The sequence below is a fragment of the Pempheris klunzingeri genome, chromosome 20, assembly GCF_042242105.1.
Source record: "Pempheris klunzingeri isolate RE-2024b chromosome 20, fPemKlu1.hap1, whole genome shotgun sequence".
Classification (NCBI taxonomy): Eukaryota; Metazoa; Chordata; class Actinopteri; order Acropomatiformes; family Pempheridae; genus Pempheris; species Pempheris klunzingeri.
The window spans coordinates 6,171,279-6,195,879 of record NC_092031.1 but is presented as its reverse complement, the minus strand read 5'-3'; the positions used below and the strand labels follow the sequence as shown (position 1 = coordinate 6,195,879).

The 24,601-nt window shown below is 41.1% G+C and overlaps 1 protein-coding gene across 3 annotated transcripts; it reads left to right on the top strand.

Moving 5' to 3' along the window:
* Positions 1–246: 246 nt before the first annotated feature.
* Positions 247–24,549, top strand: rnf157 (ring finger protein 157). Of its 3 annotated transcripts, none has more exons than XM_070851871.1 (19): positions 247–945; positions 4,720–4,838; positions 8,085–8,173; positions 8,729–8,878; positions 9,983–10,100; positions 10,195–10,261; positions 10,359–10,402; positions 11,524–11,571; positions 11,766–11,837; positions 11,954–12,113; positions 12,710–12,822; positions 12,934–13,166; positions 13,336–13,438; positions 13,657–13,765; positions 15,743–15,858; positions 15,941–16,003; positions 16,144–16,192; positions 19,892–20,002; positions 22,530–24,549. In XM_070851871.1, exons 1-19 carry the CDS (start codon positions 858–860, stop codon positions 22,676–22,678), a joined length of 2,001 nt encoding a protein of 666 aa, XP_070707972.1. In that variant the 5' UTR covers positions 247–857; the 3' UTR covers positions 22,679–24,549. The 3 variants fall into 3 exon arrangements, with proteins under 3 accessions (XP_070707972.1, XP_070707971.1, XP_070707973.1); XM_070851870.1 differs by having other exon boundaries at positions 15,644–15,858; XM_070851872.1 differs by lacking the exon at positions 19,892–20,002 and having other exon boundaries at positions 15,644–15,858.
* Positions 24,550–24,601: the final 52 nt, after the last annotated feature.

Sequence of the window (24,601 nt, the reverse complement as noted above, 5' to 3'; positions counted from 1 at the left end):
CGGTAAAGTAGTACCACTATTCTGCCTTTGTTCTGCTTAGTTTAATTAAAATAAAAAACGCCATATTGGTCGTTTCTCACCATTAAAGGCGTTGTAATATAAGTTATCAACTCTATGCTCTGCTGCTTTGGCTCATGTGTCGCTACAACTCTCACAGTTTGATTTCTATGCGGCTACTTGTTGCAATTTAAAAAAAAAAAAGCCTCAGTTAGCTTTTTTTAGGCTGTTTCCGGTTGTCGGGCTAAATTGTGGAGCCATTTCCACTCCTGTGCGGAGGGTAACGCTTGTTTCCGTGCTGTCTCTGCACTGCAGTCAGCGCTCACTGGCACATTTGGCGTAGGAAGGTCACGTTACTAAGCGGGTCGGCGCTAGCTGCCGCTGGAGGAGAGGAGGACTGCGCAAAAAGCACGGCCCGGATTTGTGCCTGCCTTACGTCATGTGCAGCCACGGAGCTCTTTGACAGGATCCAGCGACGAAAACCACCGAGGATACATTATTATTGTGGAGATGTCGACGAGCACATCGCTGTTTTGTGCCCCAAACTCGCCCGCTAAGTGAAGCCAAGGCACGGAGATTTCGCGTCGCCCCATTCTGCACCATGAGAGCGCTTATCCGCTATTAAAGGGACTCCGGCGGCTGATTTCTGCCTCAAGAAACGAGCTGCGGAGAGGGATAAACAGCCGGAGAACAACCAGCTTTACTAATCCCCGGGACGGTCACATTCACGGCGGGGCTCGGACCCGACAGAAATGGACAGGGCAGCACGAACTGGATTAAATGAAAGGGAATAAAAGAGACGCGGCGAACAAAGCGAGCCTCCAGTGTTATGCCCGTTAGCGGTCTTTATTTGACTGGAAATGGGGGCTTTAACGAGCAGACAAAACATCGGCGTGGAGGAAGTGGACATCCCGTCCAATTCGGTGTACCGCTATCCGCCTAAATCTGGTGAGTGTCCGGACAACAGGTCAGACTGGGGGCGGGTATCAGCCACATGCTCCGAGGCTCACTGCAGATGGTTTATTTTCTGCTAATGAATAAATAAAAAATAAATAAAAAAAAAAAACCCATCCCCATCTCAACCATCTCCATCCCACCTTGTAGCTGGCAGGTCTGCAGGGCATTTGAATCTGGAGTATCTACCTGTGGAGAGAAAGAGAGATGGGAGACCAATTCCTGCTTTTTCTAAGCCTCCTTTCAACTTCATTTCAACAGCTTCACATCACACTTTGCCTTTCCCATCATGTTTATTTATTTATTACGTTTTATCATGTATTCTAATTTATTTCTGGCACTGCAGCATTGTGGTGTTGCATTGTGAGCCCCCTCCCCTGACTATCCACATATTTATACCCTTATTTTAACCTTATATTTTTATTTAATTTATTGCTGGATTTGGCTCCAACCTTGGTGCATCGACAAGCAGTGAGCCGGACTTGTGTTTATGGCATCATGACTGCCTCAGTGTGTCTGAATAAATAAGTCATGATGGATCCCAAGAGAATGAGAATTAAAAAAAAAAAAAAAAATCACCATCAGCAGTAGGAAAGTGTCATATATGGAAGATACTGCTGTGTTTAGTGTAAATAAGGTTTTTTTTTTATTTGAATTAGAGCTGCAACAAATTATTATTTTCATCATCCTTTAATATAAAATGTCAAAATGGTGAAAAATGCCTTTCACAATTTGCCCAAACCAGGGTTGACATCTTCAGAGACGTTCAATGATATTCAGTTTCTAATAATATTAAAGACAAGCAGACAATCTTCACATTTTAGAAGCTGGGATTAGAGAACATTGGCCATAATTTGGTTAATTTTCATTCATTTCGTGTCGTCAAACTAAAAGACTAATCTGCAGATAATTCAACACTAATTTAGATACAAATAATCTCAATTGTAATCGACTGTAATCTCTGTTTCAGACATCAAACGTCATTTTGTTTTCAATGTTAGAATTAGGCCAACTATTGACTAACTAACTAATGCACCTTTTTACAATCAATCAATCTATCAGTTATTTTCCCAAATTGATTGACCACAACTTGCCAGAGCCCAATGAGACATCTTCAAACTGTTTTTTTTATCCGACCAACAGTTCAATATAGAAAAATATCCAGTTTATTATCAGTGAAGATAATGAAAAGCAGTAAAATATTCACATTTGGAACCAGAAATGAAGCCAAAACCTGTGAATTGAGAAACAAATTAATTATCGAACCCATCTAATACAGATAGCTTGGTCAGATTCTTAGTCATGTTTGCTTTTTCTTTAATCAGTAATTTCCTCACAAAAATCCAATATTTTCTACATTTACATCATGTATTATTCAGGCAAGGTTCCTGTACCTCTGTTTGCTCTAAGTCAACAGAAATGCAGACACATTCGAGAGGGTTTCCTTACTCTTTAAAATGATTCAGAGGTTCACATTGATACTAAATTTCACAGATCATGTTGGCAGATTTCAAACAACACCAAACCTCACTCCCTCTCACCGGTTCACCTGACTCACAAACTGTCCTTTGGACCTCAAACTGACCTGTGCGGTTTCAGTCTGTCTTGTTATTCTTCTTCTATGTGATGTTTTTCTGATAGCAGCGCTGCCTCCAGCTCCCTACTAGGGTTCAGCAGTAATCCAATATTACCATCAATAAAATAGTATTGTGAAGAAATAATGTTATTGCTTTGCAATTCTATCGTAAGCAAAGATATAAAGAAAACTAAAATCTCTCTCACAGTGAGAACAGAGTTGCAGAATATGAAACAGGGTTTTATTAAACTCAGACGTGATGTGTTAGGCTTTATTCTGATATCATAGTGATATCTTCGATTTTTAGTGATATTATGTACTGAAGAAAGGATGGAAGGGGATAAAAATGTTTGACTTGTGGCTGCCATTGGTGGCCCTCTCAGCGTGATTTAGCTGAGTTAGTTACAGGCAGTATGAGTTCCTGTAGTATGAGGCAGTATGAGTTCCTGATGTAACAGTCCTTAAAGGAAGGTAGTGGTGGCGTCGGTGGTGGTGGGAGGCGAGGAAAGTGTTGGCGACGGCTGCTGGTGAAACAGATCTGTCAGCCCCAGTTCCTGTTCCTGGGATCTGGTGACAACGCCTCTGCCCAGCTCGCCTCTCCCACCTGCAGTAAATAATAATAAGGTGTTAGAGAGAGAGAGAGAGAGAGAGAGAGAGAGAGAGAGAGAGAGAGATGGACGTCATTGTGCCTTTTTTTAGTTCATGTTTTGTCGTGTTGTGGGTTTTTCTACAGTGTGAATGACTTTTAGATCAGAGCATCCCAGCCGTTCTTCCTCTCCAGCATAGGAGCCTGATTCAGATCAGAGATTCCAGACTAGATGTCCTCCCAGCTGATTCATGACTGTCCAGCATGTATTTAAAGACTCCAACTCCAAACCACCATTACAGTCTTATGATATTAACTCACCCTATGATTTAAAGGCAGAACATCTATTTAGTGTTGCTGTCGTCAACCCAAAGTCTTGGTAAACAGGTGGACAAGCTTCAGGCCAATAACAACCCAACTTCAGCCAGAATGCCCTTTGTTTGTCTTCTTAGATTAAGAAAAGAAGAACAACTCTACCTCTTTCCTGTCACTTCTAGTCTTACCTGCCTCTTGTACTTTACAGTCCTGTGAAGCTCACCAGTTGTTGCTTTTGGTATTTGAGATCAAACAAGTTTGAGATTATTTGGCTGTTGCAATGACTGCAGTGTTGGCATCTGTCTGATAATGGAACCAGCTAAATTCATGTTAAAGTTTTATGCCAGTGAAGTATCACGTTGGTTGTATTAACAGCAAAAAATGACTTTTTGTCTGATATTGGGCTCTAATCTAATCTTACTTACTTTCACTTATTTTAAGTGAAAATGTTTCCATTTATTTAACTTTCCTGTAAAAATGAACCTGGATAACAAGGCTGTATTTCATTTTTACTTGGCTATTCATGTAGCTGAAAAAATTGTGTTTGGAACTTAAAAATCAATTTATAAAGATACTTACTAGAATCAAGTGTCATATACATGACACTACAGTGCAGAGATCTGCCTAATTTTGTCGTGTTTTAAGCTTTCTAGCCACAGAGCTTTTATTTGTTTAAGGCTAAAAATAAGTCTTTAAAGCTAATAGGACTAAATTCAAGCTGCCACTTAAATGTAAAAAACACAAAAGGGCCTATTTGTTCTGGGCTACTGTAGGAACAGAGGACCTGAGGACGAGGAGCTGCTCGCAGTTTGTTTTCCTAGGATGGCGAGGACAAGTTCTGCCCATCAAACCTTTGATTGGTTAGATTTACGCACATAGGGATCCTTGATTGGTTAGGTTTAAGCAATGTGACTCTTGATTGGTTATGTTTAGGCATGTAAAGTGACACAGTTAGTGTAAGAATATCAGGAGTAGGGTCGAGGTTTGGCTTTGCCATTCTAAGAAACGACCCTCTCCTTGTGTTGATATATAGGGCACAAAAGCACAATAATTTTTAGTTTCAGGTGATTATACACTAGTGAAAACATAACAAGGAATATTATATTCAATCTCTCCCAATAGATCCCCCTAATTCCTATATACTACTTTAAATACACCAATTTATCACTCTGCTGTAGCATAGCCATGATGTGCTCACCGCTAAGGTCTTTGTCTATTAATATGCTTTGTGTAATCTCAGATGATGTGATGTGTTTTGGTTGTGTTTAAAAGTGAGTTCCTCTGTGTGCAGGGAGTTACTTCGCCAGCCACTTCATCATGGGGGGAGAGAAGTTTGACTCCACCCATCCGGAGGGTTACCTGTTTGGGGAAAACACAGACCTTAACTTCCTGGGGACCAGACCTGTGGCGGTAGGTATTCTCACGCACTAACCGCTATATTAGATATTGAAAACTCAAAAAGTCTCTCCATGAGGTTGTCCTAGTGGCTGTTCTACAGCTTCCTCAGTGGATGCAGTTGTCGAGGAGTTTTAGATGTTTCAATTTACATTTTTTAATGAGCATTTTAAGAAAGACTTTTTGTCCATGTTGGCCTTAAAGCTTATAATGAAAGTTTTTGTGAACCGTTGTCTCTGAGGGCAAGAATGAACTTTCAACCTCCAAATTTAAACAAGACTGTATGACGATTAGAAAAGTATGTATAATATACGTAAAAGACATAAACAACAGTAACCAAGTATTTTCATATAGGCTAATCCATCTTGTTTTTCTATTTTTAAGTCCAAATTTGCTTGTTTTATTTTACCAGCAGTCCAATACCAAATATATTAAATTTACAGTGATATAAAACCGAAAACAGCAGCAATTCCTCACATTTAGGCAGTTATCAAAATAATTTGAGTTAATCAACTACTGGATTAATCGACCACTCGTTTCAGCATCAAAAGGTGTTGCAGTCTCAGTCTCATTAAAGAGGAGCAGATACATTTAAGCAGCCGTGACTCCTGCAGTGGCAGTTAACAGGCTTTCAGGCTGTGACTGATGTGGCTGAAATTTATTTCAGTGTCTCATCCTGTCAGACTAATTGAAAATGAAATGACAGTCTACCGGCTCCCCGTACAGAGAGGCTGATAAGCGACGGTTCCTCCAGAGGGTTCGTTCAACCTAATCGTGAACCTGAAGGTCAAACTAATGAGAGTTGCAGATCAAAAAGAGCTCAAGTCCGGAGAGGAAAGACAGAATTTGACACAGACCAAAAGGCTTGGAGAATTAAAGTATTTGACTAAGTGAAGCTGATATGGAGAGAGACTGCGTACTAATCTCAGTCGCACTGCTGTTTCTGTCTAGACTGGGGCTAAATTTAGGAATGCAGGTTTTCTCCCGATTATGTGGGTGCCTATAATCCTTCTGTGGGCTCAGAATTTAGCTGGTGATGGTGTGTTTTTTTTTCTTGTATGTGTGACTGAAGCTTTACCAGCATTATATAATGTTTGGTGGTTTCTAAGCAGATGGTGCCGTGGAATCAAAAAACCGACCACAGTTGTTGTGTTCTCGGTCTCCTGCTCCCGCGCTACAAATATGATAATGGTCAGAGCTATATTTAGGGATTTTCAGAAACTCCTGCCTGAAGCACGTAAATATACAAAATGGATTCTAACCATGCTAGTGGCATGGCTATAATCCAGACTGAAATGTCCCAACAACTGGGTGATAGATTGCCATGAAATTTTGCACAGACATTTTCGCAGAGCCCCCTGATGAAAGGTCTTGACAAATATTTGGTACATACATTCCCCTTAGAGTGAATTGTAGTAGCTATGGAGATTGGTTAACTTAAAAAAAATCAAAATTTTATCCCTGCAGGAGGGTCCTCGGGCATGAAGATTAACTCTCCCTTTTCTGCCACAACAATATAAAAGCAAACAAGCCTACTTTTTATGCTTAATTTAACCTTTTTTCACTCAGAAAGAGAGAGTAACTACTGTAAATTCTGTGGAAAAAATCCTAAGTGAAATAAAAATCCAAGAAAGCCACACAAAGAGTGAAATGTGCAAGTATTTCTTGGCAAATATAACTGATAAACTTAATGCTAACATTGAACAGAAGTCAGCTAATGTGCTATTTAAGATCAGCTTGTTGTACTCTGTGATTTTGATACTACTGTGATTGTGTGTCTGTCAGTGAAGTAACAGCACCATTACCCTTTTCCTGAGCGGGAAGGTGTGCTAGAATAAATATGTTTTAAACTTCTATATTTTATTTTGAAGGCAGTATGATTTTAAGTACACCGAATTCACTAAAATCAAAAACTGACACTAACAACATGAGCCATATATATATTTTCAGTTTTATTCTATAAATATGTTACAGTCTGCTTCACAGGATTTTATGGGGCTAACATAAATGTTAGCTTCTCCAACTGGCCAACATCGCCTGCACTCTATGTAACAAATTTTTTACAACTAACACAATGCATGAAAGAATATTTATCTTGACAACTTGTGAGCTTATTAGAATGCTACAGAGTCTACATTTGTGTACAGTACCGTACAGCCAGCTGCAGTGTCTTTCAGTACAGCCGCTCAGAGCTGCGAGCGTGGCTGTAGACTCAGTCCTTGAAATTATGTTTTCAGAGAACATCTACTTCCTAAAGCTTCTCTGTACAAATGTACCATTTTTGAAAAATTGACTTGTAAATCCTTGGGAAAATACTTACCTGTGTTTGAAAAGCAAAACAGTTGAACTTTTTATTTTAGTCTGAGCGTGTGTGATGACTGTCGCTCTGATGTTTCAGGATTTTTAATGCGTTATAAGACCTACAGTGTTGTCTGTGAGTTTCCTAATGAATGGTCCTTTTCAGCATCTGTTACTCCGTGTGTGTTTGTTTGTGTAGTTTACAGGCGTGACTCCTGCCGAGCACAGATGTGTAATAGCTCTGAATACGGTGCCAGTTCATAGCCACACAAACACTTATACACACACACAGACAGATGAAGGGTTGTAGTGTGGAGGTATCTGACCACATCCTGCATGTTTCTCCTCCAGTGATCCTCAAACCACCTCGGCTCTCCTCTTACACCCAGTCAGCAACTTCTGGCTTCAGACGCACAACAAAACAGTGCTGAGAAGAGAGCCACAGATTGGGTCCAGTTTAAAGGTTATATGTCGGTTAAGCCAGGGTTTTTAATGTTGTTGTTTTATCATTAAAGATGGGGTTGGTCACAAATGAAACTACTGAAAAAGCCAATCACTGAAGGTACTTCGCAGCCTTATCTGTGATGCGGTACACTTCACCCATCTGGCGCTTGACCCAGCTTAAAATAAAGACTGTTTGACCCTGGACTGTTTTTACACTCCTGTGTGTGCAAAAATGTGCCAATCGCTGTCTGAAGTGTCAGCCTCGTCCATGGAAAGACACAGTCTGAGCAGATTTTTGCTCCGTCTCAGCACTTGTCAGCACACATCTCGCTGGTGCTGACCAGCCGAAACACTCCTGCGTTAAGGTTAAACCAGGAGCAGCCGCGGTCATCGTGCAACCCTGAATTCCCCGTGGTAAAGAGAGGAATGTTGGGGCGGTTGAGGGAAGCTGAATGCTACTTTTCTTCAGTCTCATAACATGTATTTTACATCTATAATTTGTTTTCTTTTTGTTTTCAGTTCCCGTACGCAGCCCCTCCACCTCAGGAACCAGTAAAGACGTTACGAAGCCTTATAAACATCCGTAAAGACACGCTGCGGCTCGTACGGTATGCACCTTTATCCACCTAAACATATACGTAACCCCTCATTATACCACTGTTGTCTAATTTTATGTCCACTTAGCTATTTTTAAGGGACAGACCACAACAGCTAATTTAAGGGATAGTGTCAAATCATGATAGTTTTTTTTTCTAGTAATTAAAACTTGAAACAATATAACATCCAATTATAGAAATTGAAGCCAAAAATAAAAGCACAAAGTATCCCTTATTCCTGAAAACAAATACTAATATACACATGGATCATGCTGTATGAAACAAAGAAGTGATTCTAAGACCTCAAGAAATCCCCATATTAATTATTGACTTTAGATATGTTAAAAAATAAATTAATCCACCTGCTGCAGATCATTTCTGTATGACTACTGACCCTTAAAGCACTCTATAATTACATTTCACGCACACTCTCCATGACTGTAGTAAACACTAGTAAACAGAGTTTGGATCGTGCTCAGATTTCTCTACTTGAAAAACATTCTTTCTCGTATTTGTCTCCCCCCCCCCCCCCCGAATCTTCCCTTCTTCTCTCCCTGCCACCCATAGGTGCAGCGAGGACCTGAAGCTGCCGGGTGACGAGGCAGCGGGGAAGAACAGAGCCTGTTACAACATTGAGTTCACCTTCGACGCCGACACACAGGTGGCCATAACCATCTACTACCAGGCCATAGAGGAGTTTCACAACGGAGTGCCAGTGTAAGTGAAAAATGCCTTTGAGGAGCAAATTACACTGGATGCATGATGCTCACATATTTGATACATTTGAATGACCAATCACTGGCATTGCTATCGATGGTTTTTAATTTTACTGATAAATACTTGCCTGTTAGACTGTATCAGTGAAGGATGTGTAGACCCGTAAGGTCACGGCTTCATTAATGCCTGTGCTGTCTGTAATCAAGAGTCTGCACTCACTCGAGATGAGCACAATTTACTGCGACTCACATATTATTTTCAAATATTCTTGCACTAGCAGTTTGTCTACAGCAGGTTCTGTTTCCCCAAGAAGCTGCTAGGGTCGACTGATACTGACCATGTCAAAGGGAGCTCCACCAGTTTCAGCTGATTTGGTATCAGGCAGACATAACAGATTCACATTAAATACACATCATAATTTCTTCGTCAGTGTCATAAGATCCTGTTTTTATGCTATCAGTTGCATTCATTCAGACACAGCAGGCAATTTTTCGTGCCACAGCATTCCCTGGCCCCAGGTTATGTTGTATAAAAATGATCTGGATGCGCTGTAGGCATTGTGATATCTTAAATTTCAGGTAAAGAGAGCATCATTCCTGAATATTGGTGGAGAAAAAATGAAATTCTTGCATCCCAAGTAAATATCAAACTACGGACATCCAATACCTCGAGTCATCATTTAAAGAATAGAAATAGTAATACAGGCAGGTATGGAGGACAAAACATACCATCCATAAATATTCATGCAGATGCTCAGAAGTTATACCAATATGGTTGTGCATATCTTATGCATATCTTTCATTTCATATCAGTATTTGCATATTTTGCATAAAGAGCTGTCTGTGATTCTGTCTTTGTCCAAACAGGATGCAAACTGACGCTGCCTCTCTCTTACTTCACATAGAATAAAACGTCTTTAAAAAAGTATCTTTCTCTAGTTTACTACACAGAAAATGTAAAATTAAAATGCACTATTGTCAAACTGCAGCAGATATATAACGCGAAGTGATCAAATGATACTGATACTGAAGATGACTGATCTATTGTTCACCTCCCAGCATACATTTTGTGCAGTTTTGTGCATTGACACACTGTTTCCTGCAGGTACTTGCCCCAGGACAGCTCTCTGCAGTCTGAGACAGTGCACTTCAAGAGGGGTGTGTGCCAGCAGTTCTGTCTGCCCTCACACACCGTCAACCTCAGCGAGTGGGCAGATGAGGAGGTAGGCTGAATACTAAAACACCTTTATGAGGCTGTGGTGTAAAGCCCTTTCATACACTCGGATAGATAGAAATCTTCTTTATTTCTCTCCTCAGCTGCTGTTTGATATGGACAAAGAGATTTTCCCCATGGTGGTGCAGGCCGTTGTAGACGAGGGGGAAGGTGAGCTACTGTGTGTTTATCACACTGATGGTCTGATGTGAAAGTAGAGCTGCAGAATTTTAACTACAGGTGTGTCCACTATCTTTTATCTCTGCAGAGCATTTAGGCCACTCTCACATACTGCTGGCTACATTTGAAAAGGTAAGAGAGACGCTCTTTATTAGACTCAGAGGCAGAGACAAACACTGGCAGGCACAGTATGCTTCCAGGAATTCGCTGCTACACAGACGTTGCCTATTAAAAGTGAACTGATTAACTTTTTGCAGTAACTATTTTGAATATTGATTAATCGTTTGAGTCACTTTTCCAGCCTAACATTTGCTTCTACCAGCTTCCAAAATATGACTATTTTCTGCTTTTTTATTTCATTGTAAATGTATTATCTGTAAGCTTTGCATAACTGCTAACAGTGTGAAGACTTTTACTGCTGTGTGATGGTGAAACAATTATAATCATGTAAACAGAATTGATTACTTTCAGGAGATATTTATTATTAACTGTGAAACATTTGAAAGGCTTGAGACTGTGGCAGCTGCACAGGAAAAACCTTTCAAAAAAATCATTTGAAATGCCTAACTTTTTAGCTTTTTAAGCACAAAAAGGCATCATTTTGTTTTGGGAATAATCATGCCAAGTTTTGAAATTACAAGTCCCATAATGCAATTGACTTTAGATATAATTCAGAGATATACAGTAGATATTCAGTCTCGGTCACATCATTCGGGTGCTTAGAGCTTTAAAGTACCTTAATTGCCTCTATGAACTGTGTATAGCAGCTGCTACAGCTGCTGACTGCGTCGGTGAACAGGCCAAATCTGAGAGACAACTACAATAATTAACTTCATGTTAAAAAGTTCGGTGCTAAGTCTGGGTTCACACTGCGAACAGTTTTGACACCGGCTGTTCCTTTCACCTCACACAGTATTCATGCCTCACATCTCTGCCTCAGCCCATCCCCTGCTGACTAGAGAATGATTAATAATTGAAAAATGTTGGTCTAGTAAAGCATTCTTGGTGCTCGTTAACAAGGACTCTAATCTGTTGTATCTTTAAGGAGGCGGCAGCAGAGGCAAAACTGCTCTCTGACCTCAAGTCCTCTACACAGCACTGTTGGATAAATATACACAATGCAAAAGAATAAAACATTAAGGGCCTTCCTCACACCAAAAATAAATATGAAGGGGTATTGTGTATGAGTTAACAAAGACAAACAGCGGTCCATGCAGTCTAAGTTAATATACAACTGTTGCTTTCTTTGGCAGCACATGGATGGGAGCTACTGCGTGAAGCCTCTGAAGCAGAAACAAGTTGTAAGTAGACCTTCTTTTCTTCTCTTTCCTGCTTCCTCCTTTTGTGTAACATTTTATGCAAGATTTTAAGATTTTAAAGGTTTTTATGCCTTTTGAAAGACAAAGATACACCAAAGCTTTATTTCCCTCTTGAACATTACGCCTGGCCCATGAGACCTGCTGTCTTTATTCCTCACTCTGGATCTCTTCTCTAGGTGGATGGAGTGAGTTATCTGCTGCAGGAGATCTATGGGATAGAGAACAAATACAACAGTCAGGAATCAAAGGTAAATATCTGTCTGCTCCTCTTTGAGTGCATCAGATGTGACTTGGCAGCGTAGTAAAGTATATCAGTGACTTGAAATGTCTTTCTTCCTAACATCTGAATGTATTTTATCTCCAGGTTGCTGACGATGAAATCAGTGACAACAGTGCTGAGTGTGTGGTGTGTTTGTCGGATGTGCGAGACACACTCATCCTGCCTTGCAGACACCTGTGTCTCTGCAACGCCTGCGCAGACACTCTGCGTTACCAGGCCAACTGCTGCCCCATCTGCAGACTGCGTGAGTTCCCATCAGTAATTAATAATTTAATAATAAATGAGACACACACTGTTGGAAAAGTGGTGTCTGCTGCAGAAAAAAGATGCTTCCCAAGGACTGTTCCCAACACTGTTTTTTTTACAGTAGAACAAGAGCGATGTTTCATGCTCAGATTGGCTCTTTAATAGCATCTGCTTAGATGTCACAGTTACAGTTTTTAGACTATTAGAGTATTTAGAGTATTTTGCACACTGAGGGTGAGTTTTAGTTTTTAAATTGCGCTTGTCTTTATTCACTAAAGTGCAGCACTAGTGTATTGCAACGTACAATAAAAACTAAGGGGGTACCATTGAAAATTTTGGTTGCCATGGTTTCATGTAATATGCATTTTATGGCGTTTTATGACACCCACAACACGTTATTTATCACAACAGAGAGACAATAGCTGATAGTGAATGAAAAGAGTAAGGAAAAAATGGCCTGTTTATTTTTTCTGACATTTAATGTCTTGCAGCAACTCCAGTGCACTGTATTACGATGAAGAGACCAGTGGTATATATTAGGCAGGGTTTATGTAAATCTCTTAAATGTCTTTTATTATCATATTTTTCTTGTAGCATTCAGAGCTCTGCTGCAGATCCGAGCCATGAGGAAGAAACTCAGTCCTCTGTCACCCACCAGCTTTAACCCCGTCATCACTTCACAGACTTCTGACTCAGAGGAGCACTCGGTGAGACACAAATCGTCAAAAAGTATATACATACATGTATATACATATCAAATTATGATAATTTCCAGTCCCAGTAAACTCACCATTCCAATGTCTTCTCCTCGTTTACAGGCGTCGGAGCACATCCCTCCAGGCTATGAGGTGGTGTCTCTCCTGGAGGCGTTGAACGGTCCCCTCAACACTTCCTCAGTGGTTCCACCTCCTCTCCACTCTGGACCCAGCCACGTCTCTGGAGCGCTCCCCCCATACAGCAGTGAGCCTCACCCAGCACCGGCCCGCTCCCTCTCCCCTCTAGACCACTCCAACTCCAGTCAGGGACTCAAACTCAAGAAGAGTGGTTCAAAGTGAGTGTGCAGCCTGGCTCAAATATACAGAGTCATCTTACAATAATCCTCATTATAACCACATCCCGCTGAGATCACATATTTTTTAAAGTAATTCTGTGTAGTTTTATTGTGTCTGACTGTTACTGTTTTTTTGTCTGAAGCTAGTCCATTATGCCGTTTGTTTTAGGTCACTTTCCCAGAATTCCTCTGTGCTTCCCGAAGAGGAGGATGAGAAGTCTTGCAGTGAATCGGAGGCCTGTCGCCACAAACTCGCGGCAGACCAGCAGGAGGTGTGTGTGTGTGTGACTCTGTGTGTATTTGAGAGAGAGAGAGAAACAGAAAAAAAAAAATAAAACGAAGAAAAAAGTAGAGAAAATCCATTTTTGTTTATCTCAGTGTCAGTATCTCCGCAGGCTATGGTTGTGTACACATCTGTTTGTGTTTGCGTTTGGAGGATCATGTGCTGTTGTGAGCTCCTCTCTTACTGCTGCTCTCGTTGTTTTTACAGAGCGGAGTGACTCCAGACAGCGAGAACTTGACTCTGTCCTCGTCTGGGGCCATTGACCAGTCATCCTGCACCGGGACCCCACTCTCCTCCACCATCACCTCCCCTGAAGGTACACTGGCTACAGTTGTGAGGACCCTAGTGGCCGTAATGCACTCCCTAGCCCTAATGCTAACCTTAACCATCACAGCTAAATATCTAACTCTAAACCTAATCCTAAACTTAAAATCAGTTATCTTCCATTTGAACTGGGAAATAATATACTATTTATTGGCACTTTTGTCTTATCTGTGTCTTATCAAATCAGTCACACACACAGTAATGTCCAACTTCTGTCTGTGGACATGTCGCTCCAGTGATTGTATGCTCAAAATACAGCATAGTGCACTGTTATCAGCCGGTATTGCTAACAATGGCTAGCCTGGCCAGACCTGTTTTTTCTGGCTTCTTGTACTGGAACACGGTCAACTCGGGTGTGACACCATTCGCAGTTCTTCCAAGCTCAGAGGTAAATGTAACGCAGCACAAACCTTCAAGCGAACGTATTTATTCCTAGTGTTAAGGAAATTCGTCTCATATCAGATCAGTAATTAAAATCTTTTTTCCCTCATGATGCAGTCTGAATGAGTTTTATGAAGCCAGCAATGTTGCAATTTATTCCATGTCTGAAAATGGGATTTAGTGTTCTCATTTTTAAGGCCGTCTATGCAGCTTGTACTTTGTTTTGTGTGTGAGATGCAAATTTTTTGCAAGGGTTTAATACAGTTTATCTTAACTTTGAGACCGCAGCTTACACACTGTTTGTTTCTCCATGTTCCAGTATCTTTGTTAAATAAATATAAGATGTCAGATTGTCAGGCAGTAGTGTCCATTCAGCGGTGTTCAGTATCTCAGAAATTTAGCAAGAAAGCTAAAAGCAAAGAGCTCTAGGCGCTGGAGCATTTTAACATAAATAAATCATAAGCTTGCACCATCTCAGCGTTTTATATTGGTGCCACTGGATCCGATTTTATGGGAAGTCTGCTGGATGGCTCTTCGGCATAAAACAGGAAGAGAGGACTGTTATTCCAGCTGGAATGAAAGACAACATGTTTATCCTCTTCTTCAAAGCTAATCCTTGTGTAGCCAGACTCCCAGCTTGTGTTGCTGACAGAGGTCTGGGGTAAATTTAGTAAAAAAAAAACTGGCGTACTCAGAGTTTTAGAAGAAAAAGAAAACCTTCCTTTTCTTTCAGAGTTAGATATCAAAATGAACACCATTCTCATATTTGTGCGTTAAATACAAAGCTGGAGTCAGAAAGAGATTAGCTTAGCCTAGCAAAGTAAAAAAAAAAAAAATCATGCCTACCAGAAGCTTTTAAACTCACTAATTAACACAACATATCTTGGTTGTTAATATTGTACATACACAGAAATGCAGTAAGTTAGACACTAACTATTTCTTGATGAACAGTTTATCCGTCCGCCTAATACTTCTGTGCAGCGTCTCCAGCTATAGTTTGGGTTGCGAGATACATGTTCCTGTTCAGGCATAATGTTATCGAACATAGTAAAGTCACTTTGACAATAATATTATGATGTTACGAAGCTGCCACAGTCATTAGCTGAGCAATAATAAAGGCTAGCTGCTAGCTGTTTCCCCTTGCTAGCCTTTATGCTAAGCTATGCTAGTCAACCTCCAGACTCTAGCTCCATACTTAGTGCACAGACGTGGGAGTATTTCTATAGAATTTTTGAAAAGAAAGTTAATGTGAATATTTACCCAAATGTGGAACTTTTCGATTAATATCACAACAAATCTTTATAAATATCATTGTTCTTCAGAAAGGACAGTAATCTGCTGTATAAATGTATTGCTGTTGGTAAATCCCTGAGAGTACGGATCACATTTTGTTTTTATAAATAGTAAAAATTTCACCCACCAACCAAAGAAGAAAAAAAGCTTGCGGCCGTGAGCCCGACCGTGATCTGTGTCTCCGTCTGTCTGCCAGACCCAGTGAGCACCAGCCTGGTCCAGTCAGTGATGTCCATGGCCTCGTCCCACTCGCAGCACTCCCACATCAGCACTGACACCATGTCCTCCATGTCAGGGTCCTACCTGGCCGGGGCCGAAGGCGAGCCCGGAGGGGACGATGGGGGAGACGTGGAGGGCGAGGAGAACCAGGACGCCCCCATGGAGAGCAGAGGACCATCACAGCAGGACGGGGTGAGGAATCCAGTGATGAGAAATTTGGGGCAAGATCCTGAAATTTATAATTCATATATAATTATATGATTATTTCATTCAGGAGTTTTCCCAGGAGCCAAAGGAACAAAACTACTCAGTGGTTGTTGAAGAGCAAGACTCAGAGGTAACTTCAATATACTTATTATGCTATATGTGTGTATATATACAGTATTTAATATAGATATTTGCTGAGTGTGATTAATGCTCATTTTATGCATTTATCTAACTTTGATAGTCTTAAAGGTTGTATTTGGTTTTCTCCAGGGAAACGATGTCACTGAAGAGGATTGCTCCTCTCCGTCTAATGGGAAAGGTAACTATGGTAACCATCCCTCACCTGTCACCCCTGACCTCTCACCTCCCTTTGCATGTGTTGCTCTCAGGCCATGTGAAAAAGACCCTTTTCACACAAACGATATATTATGGACTGAGTGGTCGAATTAATATATTGTTTTTGTCAGTAAATCTTTTTGAATCATGGCTGAGTATTGACAACCTTTAGCGTCCTCTAGATGGGGCAGTCCCGTTCAAAATGCACGTTTCGTTGGCTGAAACCACCACAACATGCAGAATCTGTTCTGAAGTGAATGGCTTCTCATACAGTATGTGTGCACCAGGACCCTTGTCTTCTCTGTAGTTAAGGCTGAGCTCTTTAGACTTAATTAAAATACTGAAATGACTGAAATTAATTCCAGACCAAAATGTAGTGACTATTGTCAGTGATGGTTCCAGTTTAGTCGTCTTTTGTGGTCATAAATCTGGACTGAATGTGGCAAGAACTAACTCCTCCTGTTTTAGTTGAGAAAAGGAAGTTTTCAGTTGTCTCCATTATCTCATCGAATGTGATCGCAGTACCTGTAAGAGACCCGCAGCTCAAAAAAAGTGCCTGAGGGAGTCCCACCACAAGCAACAGCCCTTGTCTTGAATTTGTGAAAGAATAGACGGGAACATTGAAAGCCTCAGGCTGTTCAGCAAGTCAGGGACTGGATCCTTAAAACTCTGTATCTTTAGACCAAATTTGCCAGCAAGAACTGTTCTATTTCAAAGGCCCCTCCAAATCTCACAGAGAAAAACAAGTTTTATTTTGACCAAACTTGCAACTGGTGTATCCCCTACAGCCCTCAATTATCCACAATCAGTTCATTAGAGTTTTGAGGTAGTATGTAACCTGCTTCGTGTTTACCAGGTTTTTACATTCAGGTGACGACTACTCACTCATTGATATTCACATAATTGTGAGAAGACCATCAGTGTTAAGCAAGTTACTTCATACATGGAGCCAGTTACTGTGTATCAAATAAATAGTTACTGCAGGGCTAACAGCAACAGTTATTAGTTAAATCACTCTCACACACGCACAGCTCTGTCAAAGCTGCGTTTGAACAACTTCACATGTGAAAAATTAAAGCTCTTTCATCTTCAGCCCTGCGTCCTTCGTAGAATCCAGCCCCTGAACTGTTTCACAGCTGACAGATCAGGCAGTCAAAAGCCTTTTTGACTGACTTTTATTTACATGCCGCATCAGTGTTTCCATAACGGTGGATCTAATGACGCGTAATCAAGTAATTAGCAATAAATATGGACTGATTCCAATCGATCAGAGTGTCCTTTCATTCACAGCAGGAAATGAGCGTGCACAGGCATCCTTTGTTGTTTAGATGAGGTTCTGCTGCACACCAGGCTACTGACTTGAATCTGCATGATTTGCATGTCTGTGTAAATGTCTGTGTGTACATGTGTATGTGTGCCTGTGTATTTACTGTGTGTGCATGACGTACATCATTTATGTTTTTGCTCATGAAACAAAAGCTCTGCATTGTGCTTTTGCTTTTTGTAGCTTCTGCATCATGAAGTGAACGCTTCTTCATGCTCCATCTGTGTGTGTGTGTATATTTGTATGTGTATATGTGTGTGTATGTGTAAATGTGTGTGTGTTTGTCAGTGTGTGTGTGTTTTGAGAGAGAGAGAAGGAGAGAAAGAGTAATGGGGTGCTAAATAAGGTGTTGTGGTGAACGGAGAATGTGAGCCATTGACCAGTAGGGTTTGAAGCGAAAATGACAAGGTCACCTCCATCAGACAACCTTTGAAACTTGTTTATGTAAATTAGTTTCTCTGTGGATCCTGTGTGTGTGTGTGTGTTTGGACACCTTGGGCCAGACTTAAACAATCTCTGAGTACCTGTGAGTTACTGAATGACCTTTCAGTTCTTTAGGAGACGAGCGGACCTGTGCTGCCTGACAGACTGTGAATGTGCACACGCACTGTAGGATGTATGTTTGCACGCACATGTGTGTGCATCTGCACCAGCGCTGCCAGACGGCTTCTGTATGTGCCCTGTCTGTGTCTCTGTGCTGAGCTGCCAATCATTCAGTCATCTCTGCCAGTTTCTCCTCATTAGTGCACACACACACACACACACACAGACACACACATGCTGCACACACACAGGCTTGCTGCAGGCATGAGGCACTAATTAAACATGTCAATATCTGTTATCTGGCCATGCTGGAAAAGGCAAACTTACCCATAGAGTTATTTTTTGAATAATTCTGTCTCATTTGTCAGTTAGCCTAGTTAATGAGAAAAGAGACCCGAAAATCAGCAGACCGTTCGCTTCGGTGTGTATCAGCAAACGCTGTGTTGAGTGACAGCCAAGAAATTGAGTGTATGAGAACAGAGGGGCATCTGTCAGGCAAAATAGTAGGTAATTTGAGAAATTGTAATTTTAGATGATACAAGTTGGAGGTTTTATGTAAATATTATAACATATCTGTTCAAACTTTGTATATTATTTCCATTTATAGAACATTGTGTTATATCAGTGTGGATAGTTTTGTTTCCAGAGAAAGTGAACATGGTGGGAAACCAAAGCTAGATTTAAATTTAAAATGTGTTGCTTATGTTACAATACAAAAGATAAAAAACAAGATGGCAATATGTATAAAAACCTCAATTATGATATATGTTATTATCAAGGTGTCTGTATACTTACTTTGTGCCATGATGCAATACAATTTCTGTAAAATCAAAGACATTAAGACATAGTTTTTTGTGGATAAGAAAAGGCAGCTGTCCAGTGAATTAAGTGCACCGCAAATCAAAGTAATTCATCACACTGATGTAAAGATCACGTAAGAATTAATTACTTTCATAAAGCTTTTCTGCTCACGACAGAAACAATATTAACCGCAACATCATAGCAGCAGTTTCTGATTCATCTTGTGATATATACAGTCGAATCACCTGACCCTATACAGTACAGTATGGTAATAATAAAACTTTTAAGAAACTTTATTTGGAAAGTACAGTGTCACAACTGCTGCATTTGATATATCTTATTATATTTGATTGGTTTTCAAACCTGTTCTGTCGCACCTTTTTGTAGGTCAAAAACCAGTAAATCAATATGCAAATGCTGTTGTATTGGTAGTAAAGTAGAGCACAATACAGGCTGACATGTTTCTGACTTGTAAACCATTTGTCCCACTGATTAAATCTTTCAGGGAAAGCCTTACAAGCGCCAGAGGACACTTGTTTGATTATTGTTCCTTGATGAGTCAGATTCTTTTAACTTCCTCACCCTGGTCATGTGCGCCCACCCAGTTTGAGAACCACTGGATTATAATAGTAATATTTCTAATATTAGGCTACAGGCCAAATAATATAAATATAAGCACTTTCTATGTCCATATACAATGATTGCTTCGGAGAGAATCTGCTAAAGACACTGAGGATCAGAGCAAATGAGCCTGTAGTGAACTCTGATTTTGGTGTCACCAAGAAAAACTTAACACACACTTGTTCTTTTAAATCTCACGTTTAAGTCAGATTCATGGTGGTAAAAATGCGGAAATATATGATAATTTATTATTTTTATCAATGTCGTTCCAGCATGGCCAACCTCACCCCTCCACCTCTGACAGCCTCCCCTCTCCCCTCCTCACCCCGCCTGTCCCACTCCCCCCCCTGCTGTGCCTGGCTGCTCTTGTTTGACCTTTGCCCTCGCTTGCAGGTGGGCGGAGCAGGTGTCCAGAGTTGGCCAATAACAATCAGGGCGTCGCCCTCTGTGACACGCCCTCTTTGGGGTTGGATAATGAGCAGGCTCCCGACAGCCGATTCGCCGGTGAGTGGCAACCTCTCGAACATGGACCGATGAGAGCTGAGGACTGGGCACGAGAGTGAGGGGAGGAGGGGAGGGTGGGGGAGGAAAACTGAGGAGGAAAAGTGAGGAAGATGAGGGGGAGTAACGGAGAAAGAGTGCATGGGTTCCCAGTCAGAAGAATAAAGGATTTCTGACACATTAGCTTGCTATGCTAACATGCTAATGTAAATTAAACAAAGTAAACTAGAAAAACAAATGAGAGGAGGTTTTGTCGCATCTTTGCCCAGCATGAGGATCTGGAGCCTTCCTTCTTCTCTTCATCCCTACCCTTTGGTGTTGTGGTGCCTCATTGCTTTTTCAGTACTGGTTAGCTGTGCACTCTCTCCCTCCTCCCCCTTTTAAGCTGAAGCCCTGGTGTGTGTGTGTGTGTGTGTTTGTGTGCGAGTGTGCGAGTGTGTGTGTGTGTTTGAACAGTGCTTTCTGCATGCTGTGTTTTCCGTTTCTGTGAGTGTGAGAGAGAGACAGAAAGAGTCTGGTCCATCCCAGAGTTGAAGTTCATGTTCAGCGTCTGCCAGCTCCGAGCCGCTTTGCCAAACATTTGCAGCTCATTCTCACCCCCCTCCTGTCCGCTCCTAATCCTCTTCCCCGCTTCTCAACACTCCGTGGGTGACTGTGATGAGAGCTAAAGGTGTCAGTTTTGTTCTTGATTTATTATATCTTTAAGTTGTGGTTGTTAAATGTAGCTAATAAGCCAAACAGATGGGTTCAAGCTTCCTTCACACTCTTTAGCTCTGCATCCTTCTCGTAGCTCTCAGCCTCTTCCCCTCATTAACCTTCATTCCTTTGAACCTACATCAACCCTTTGGTCTTTTATGGTGAATGGTGTGACATGTTTTCTCTTTCCGTGTCGTAAAAGTGTTCTGTTATCTCTCTGTTTCTCTCCTTTTTCCCCTCCATCATTCTTCACGTCTTCTGCTGTCTTTTCCTGGACGTTTTCCTTGCTACCTCTCTCTTCTTTATCTCTCTTTCTCTCCTTTGACGCTCTTCCTTTCCTTCTTTCGCCGTCTTTCGGATGGACAGATGAGGAGTCGTGCCCAGTGCACATTGAGGACTAGGTATGGAGTTGCGGCTAGATGGTAGATCAGATGCTAGGGTCATATATTTTAATTTGCTTTGTCCTTTATTTCTATGCACCATAACAATCACCTTTCTTTTCTTAATTGCTGATTTGTTTTATCCATCTATTATGATTCGATTTGATCTAAAATCATTTTTTAAGTATTTACATGCTTAGACGTACAGTAGCAGTTGAGGTGAGGTGGCTTTCATTGCTGAAGTTATTCATTATTCATATTCTCTGTGGTCGAGTCCTAAAACTATCAATAATTAAATTTCCTGGCTGATATTTATTGTTATTCACTGTGAGTCAGGACCATTGTGGCATTCGAGTTGCTTCTAACTGAAGTGACAGTTATTACAGCCCAGGAGGACTTAAATGTCAGCTTTTAAAAGGGGTTTGCCAGTTTAGATTAGTTTTTATTTTTGGAAAATTCTTAATTTTAGTTTAGCTTTTACTAGTTTTAGTTTTTTGTGCGATTCTGGTGCTTTTCCCGGAGTTTTACACTGCCGTCATGATGCCAGATGTGGCCTGATGTCACAGACCGTGTTGCGAGATGGCGCCAACAGCTGGCGTAAAGCTGACACACCTAAAGAATTGGAAGATAGATTTCATATCCATGAAAAATTACTAAATCTAAGGTAATTTTCTCTATAATTTTAGTTTATTTAAGTCGTTTTAAGTAAGCTGCCTCTTAAGTGTCCGAGCTGGTCTCTCATGTCAGTGTCCAACCCAGTGAATGTTTTAAAGGATGAGACAAGAGGGATTGTGATATAGAAGCACTGAATAAATGCTTCTTATGAGGCATATTTTGACTTACATCAAACAATAAACAAGCAACATTGAAAGCATGATGCAAATATGGCATTTTTTTTAATATGAGGAAGGTTACAGTGTTTTTTTTATTGCTCCACACAGATCTGATGTTTTCTCACTGAAAACTGACATTAAATGTCTTCCTCATGCTCATGTATGTTACGATTCATTCGCTAAGCCTGTTTTCATTGCACTTTGTCGCACCTTATTTTTATTGATACACCAAGTTTTCCACCTTAGCCAAGCATAAACTGTTGTTTTTTTAGTGCACAAGTTGAAAATGCCCAGAACAGGTGTATGGAAAAGCACTTATTGTCAAACTCGGGCACAAGAAGGCAAAAAAAAAAAATCAGACACAATTGTCCGACACTACGATGTACCACACCTGATAAAGTAGTAGATTGTCCCGCCACACGCTCATTAAAATGAGTCGAGAAATTAGTAGAAAGTGAGCGAGATGGCATCTATCTTATGGCTGTGTCCTGGTGTTGGGACATGAATGTATACCGATGAACTACAACTGTGACCTTTGGAGATTTGGGGACATTTCCTCTGAGTGACGACTGTGCAACATAACCTTGTTCTCTCTGCTCTTTGTCGTCTTCACTCATTCAGGTCTGATGTACCTCGGGGGCTACAGGCCTGTTTTGGAGCCCCTCCCCCACCACACCTCCACCAGCAATATCAACCTGGAGGAGCAGGGGGCAGAGAACAGGGACGGCCAGAGTCCGAAACTTCCCCGCCGCGGACCACTCATTGTGTAACACACTCAAACAAACGCACGCACACACAAAAACACACAGACTTCTCCGTCCAGAGTCAGCTCCTCTTATCCTGCCATAGTGCTGCATCGCTGGATACTGTCCTTACTTAACAGGGACCCCCCCTCCCAATCTGTCTGAACATTTCCTGGATTGATTGTTGTTGCTGGCGCTGAAACTCCTCTCAAGTGAAAAGAGGAGGGAAGAGGAACAGAGCGACATCACCTGTCTGTCGTCTGTGCACTTTTATCCCACAGGAGTTTCTTTGTTTTTTTTGTCTATTGTGGGAAGCCTAGCCTACTGCTACGTTATTATTTATTACCTGTAGGTCTAACCAATGAGAGCTATGTATCTGTGACACTATCTCTAGAAAAATACATGCTGCTCCTCTCCTCTCCTTTCCTCCCCTCTATAACCAGCCAAACAGTCAGGGGCTACTGTGATCGGCAATCGGATTTATTACTAATGTAGTTCTTCTTCTCTGTTATAAACTGTATGTTGAATGAGTGATCAGAGACTAAATAAAAGTCAGCTCACACCGGACTACCTTACCTTAGCGAACTAAAAACATGCTGACTCCTCTCCTCGGATCAGGGAGTTCCTGTCTCAACTTCGCATGCAGCTTTCGACTTCCGCTGATGTGTTTTTCCTCTCATTCCCGCCACGGTTTTCAAACACCTCCGCTGAATGTGAACACAGAATCGGACGGACTTGTGAGGTGGCAGATGAGCCAAGAAGTGGCGGCCAAAACGAACAGAAATGGACTGGAAAAATAGAGAGACACGAATGTAGGACGATAAAAGTGGATCTCTTTGAAGGGGAATGTACGTGACATTTTCACCTTCGCCTAAACTGGAATTAAACATGAACTCTGAACTGTAAACGGGTTCGTCAGTCACACACACACACACGCGCCCACCATGCCATCCTCTCCTTCTGCAGCTCCATCTTAGCATGTCAGTATTATTGTAGTGCAACTGGGATTCAACAAGTACCACCAAGCAATAAAGATGCCGACACTGCATCGCCTCCTTTGCCGCTCATTTGCAGTTTGAACAAATTTCAATATGTTAAATTGTTATTTTTTAATTTTAATTTTGCCATTGTAAAGGGATTTATTGTGAGAAAAATATCATACAGTGATTTTCAAAACCTAAAAGTGAGATTTAGGCCCCGCTGTGGGTAGCTGGCATTTTGTTCCTCCTCATATTCTCCTGTTATTATCATCCCGATGAGCCCTTTTCTCCTCATTTGTGAAGCTTTTAGTTGTTTTGGTTTTGTATAACTTTGATGTATAGCTCACCTGTTGTTGATGTTCTCCGTTTCTGTGTTTTAATTTGTTGCTAAACACTGTGTCGTTTATTAGAATGTGGATGAAAATATGTGAAAAATTTGTAAAGGTTTACACACTTTCGCACACACTCGTGCTCACATTACGAATAACTGAAAAGGGACAATATCAACATTTAATGCACTATTAGCTGTTTCCTAGACGACACACTTTGCAGTGCATGAGGTGATAGTAGAGTAAGCATGTTAGTCTAGGTCAGCCTGCACCCTCCTGTAGAGTACTTGATGATGGATCGATCACTGCACACACAAACAGCCGTATCATATCCTTCTGCAGTGTTATATATATCGGTTGCTGGCTCCCTATTCCCTTGGCCCGAACTCTTCAGGTCAAGAATACTGCACTACTATATCCAAGCTGCAAACAGTCATGTGATCACAGTCCGAATGTGTAGATGAAGCCGCTCTCTGGCACCAGTCGCAGTATGACATCAAAGGAATGGATCCCGACCCCACTTTTCTAGAATTACGAGTGAAAATGTCAAAGAAAACATCAAACGGACAATAAAGTTTTTGCATCTAAACAGTCACTGAGTGATGTTTATTTCAATGGGTGAGTTTCATTAATCAGTGCAG

Excerpts from the sequence above, each read along its gene's own strand:
- rnf157 (XM_070851870.1), top strand. The coding sequence starts at position 858 with ATGGGGGCTTTAACGAGCAGACAAAACATCGGCGTGGAGGAAGTGGAC. Across the intron at positions 8,174-8,728 it reads GACACGCTGCGGCTCGTACG|GTGCAGCGAGGACCTGAAGC; the intron begins GTATGCACCTTT and ends TGCCACCCATAG. Across the intron at positions 10,262-10,358 it reads CGTTGTAGACGAGGGGGAAG|AGCATTTAGGCCACTCTCAC; the intron begins GTGAGCTACTGT and ends TTATCTCTGCAG.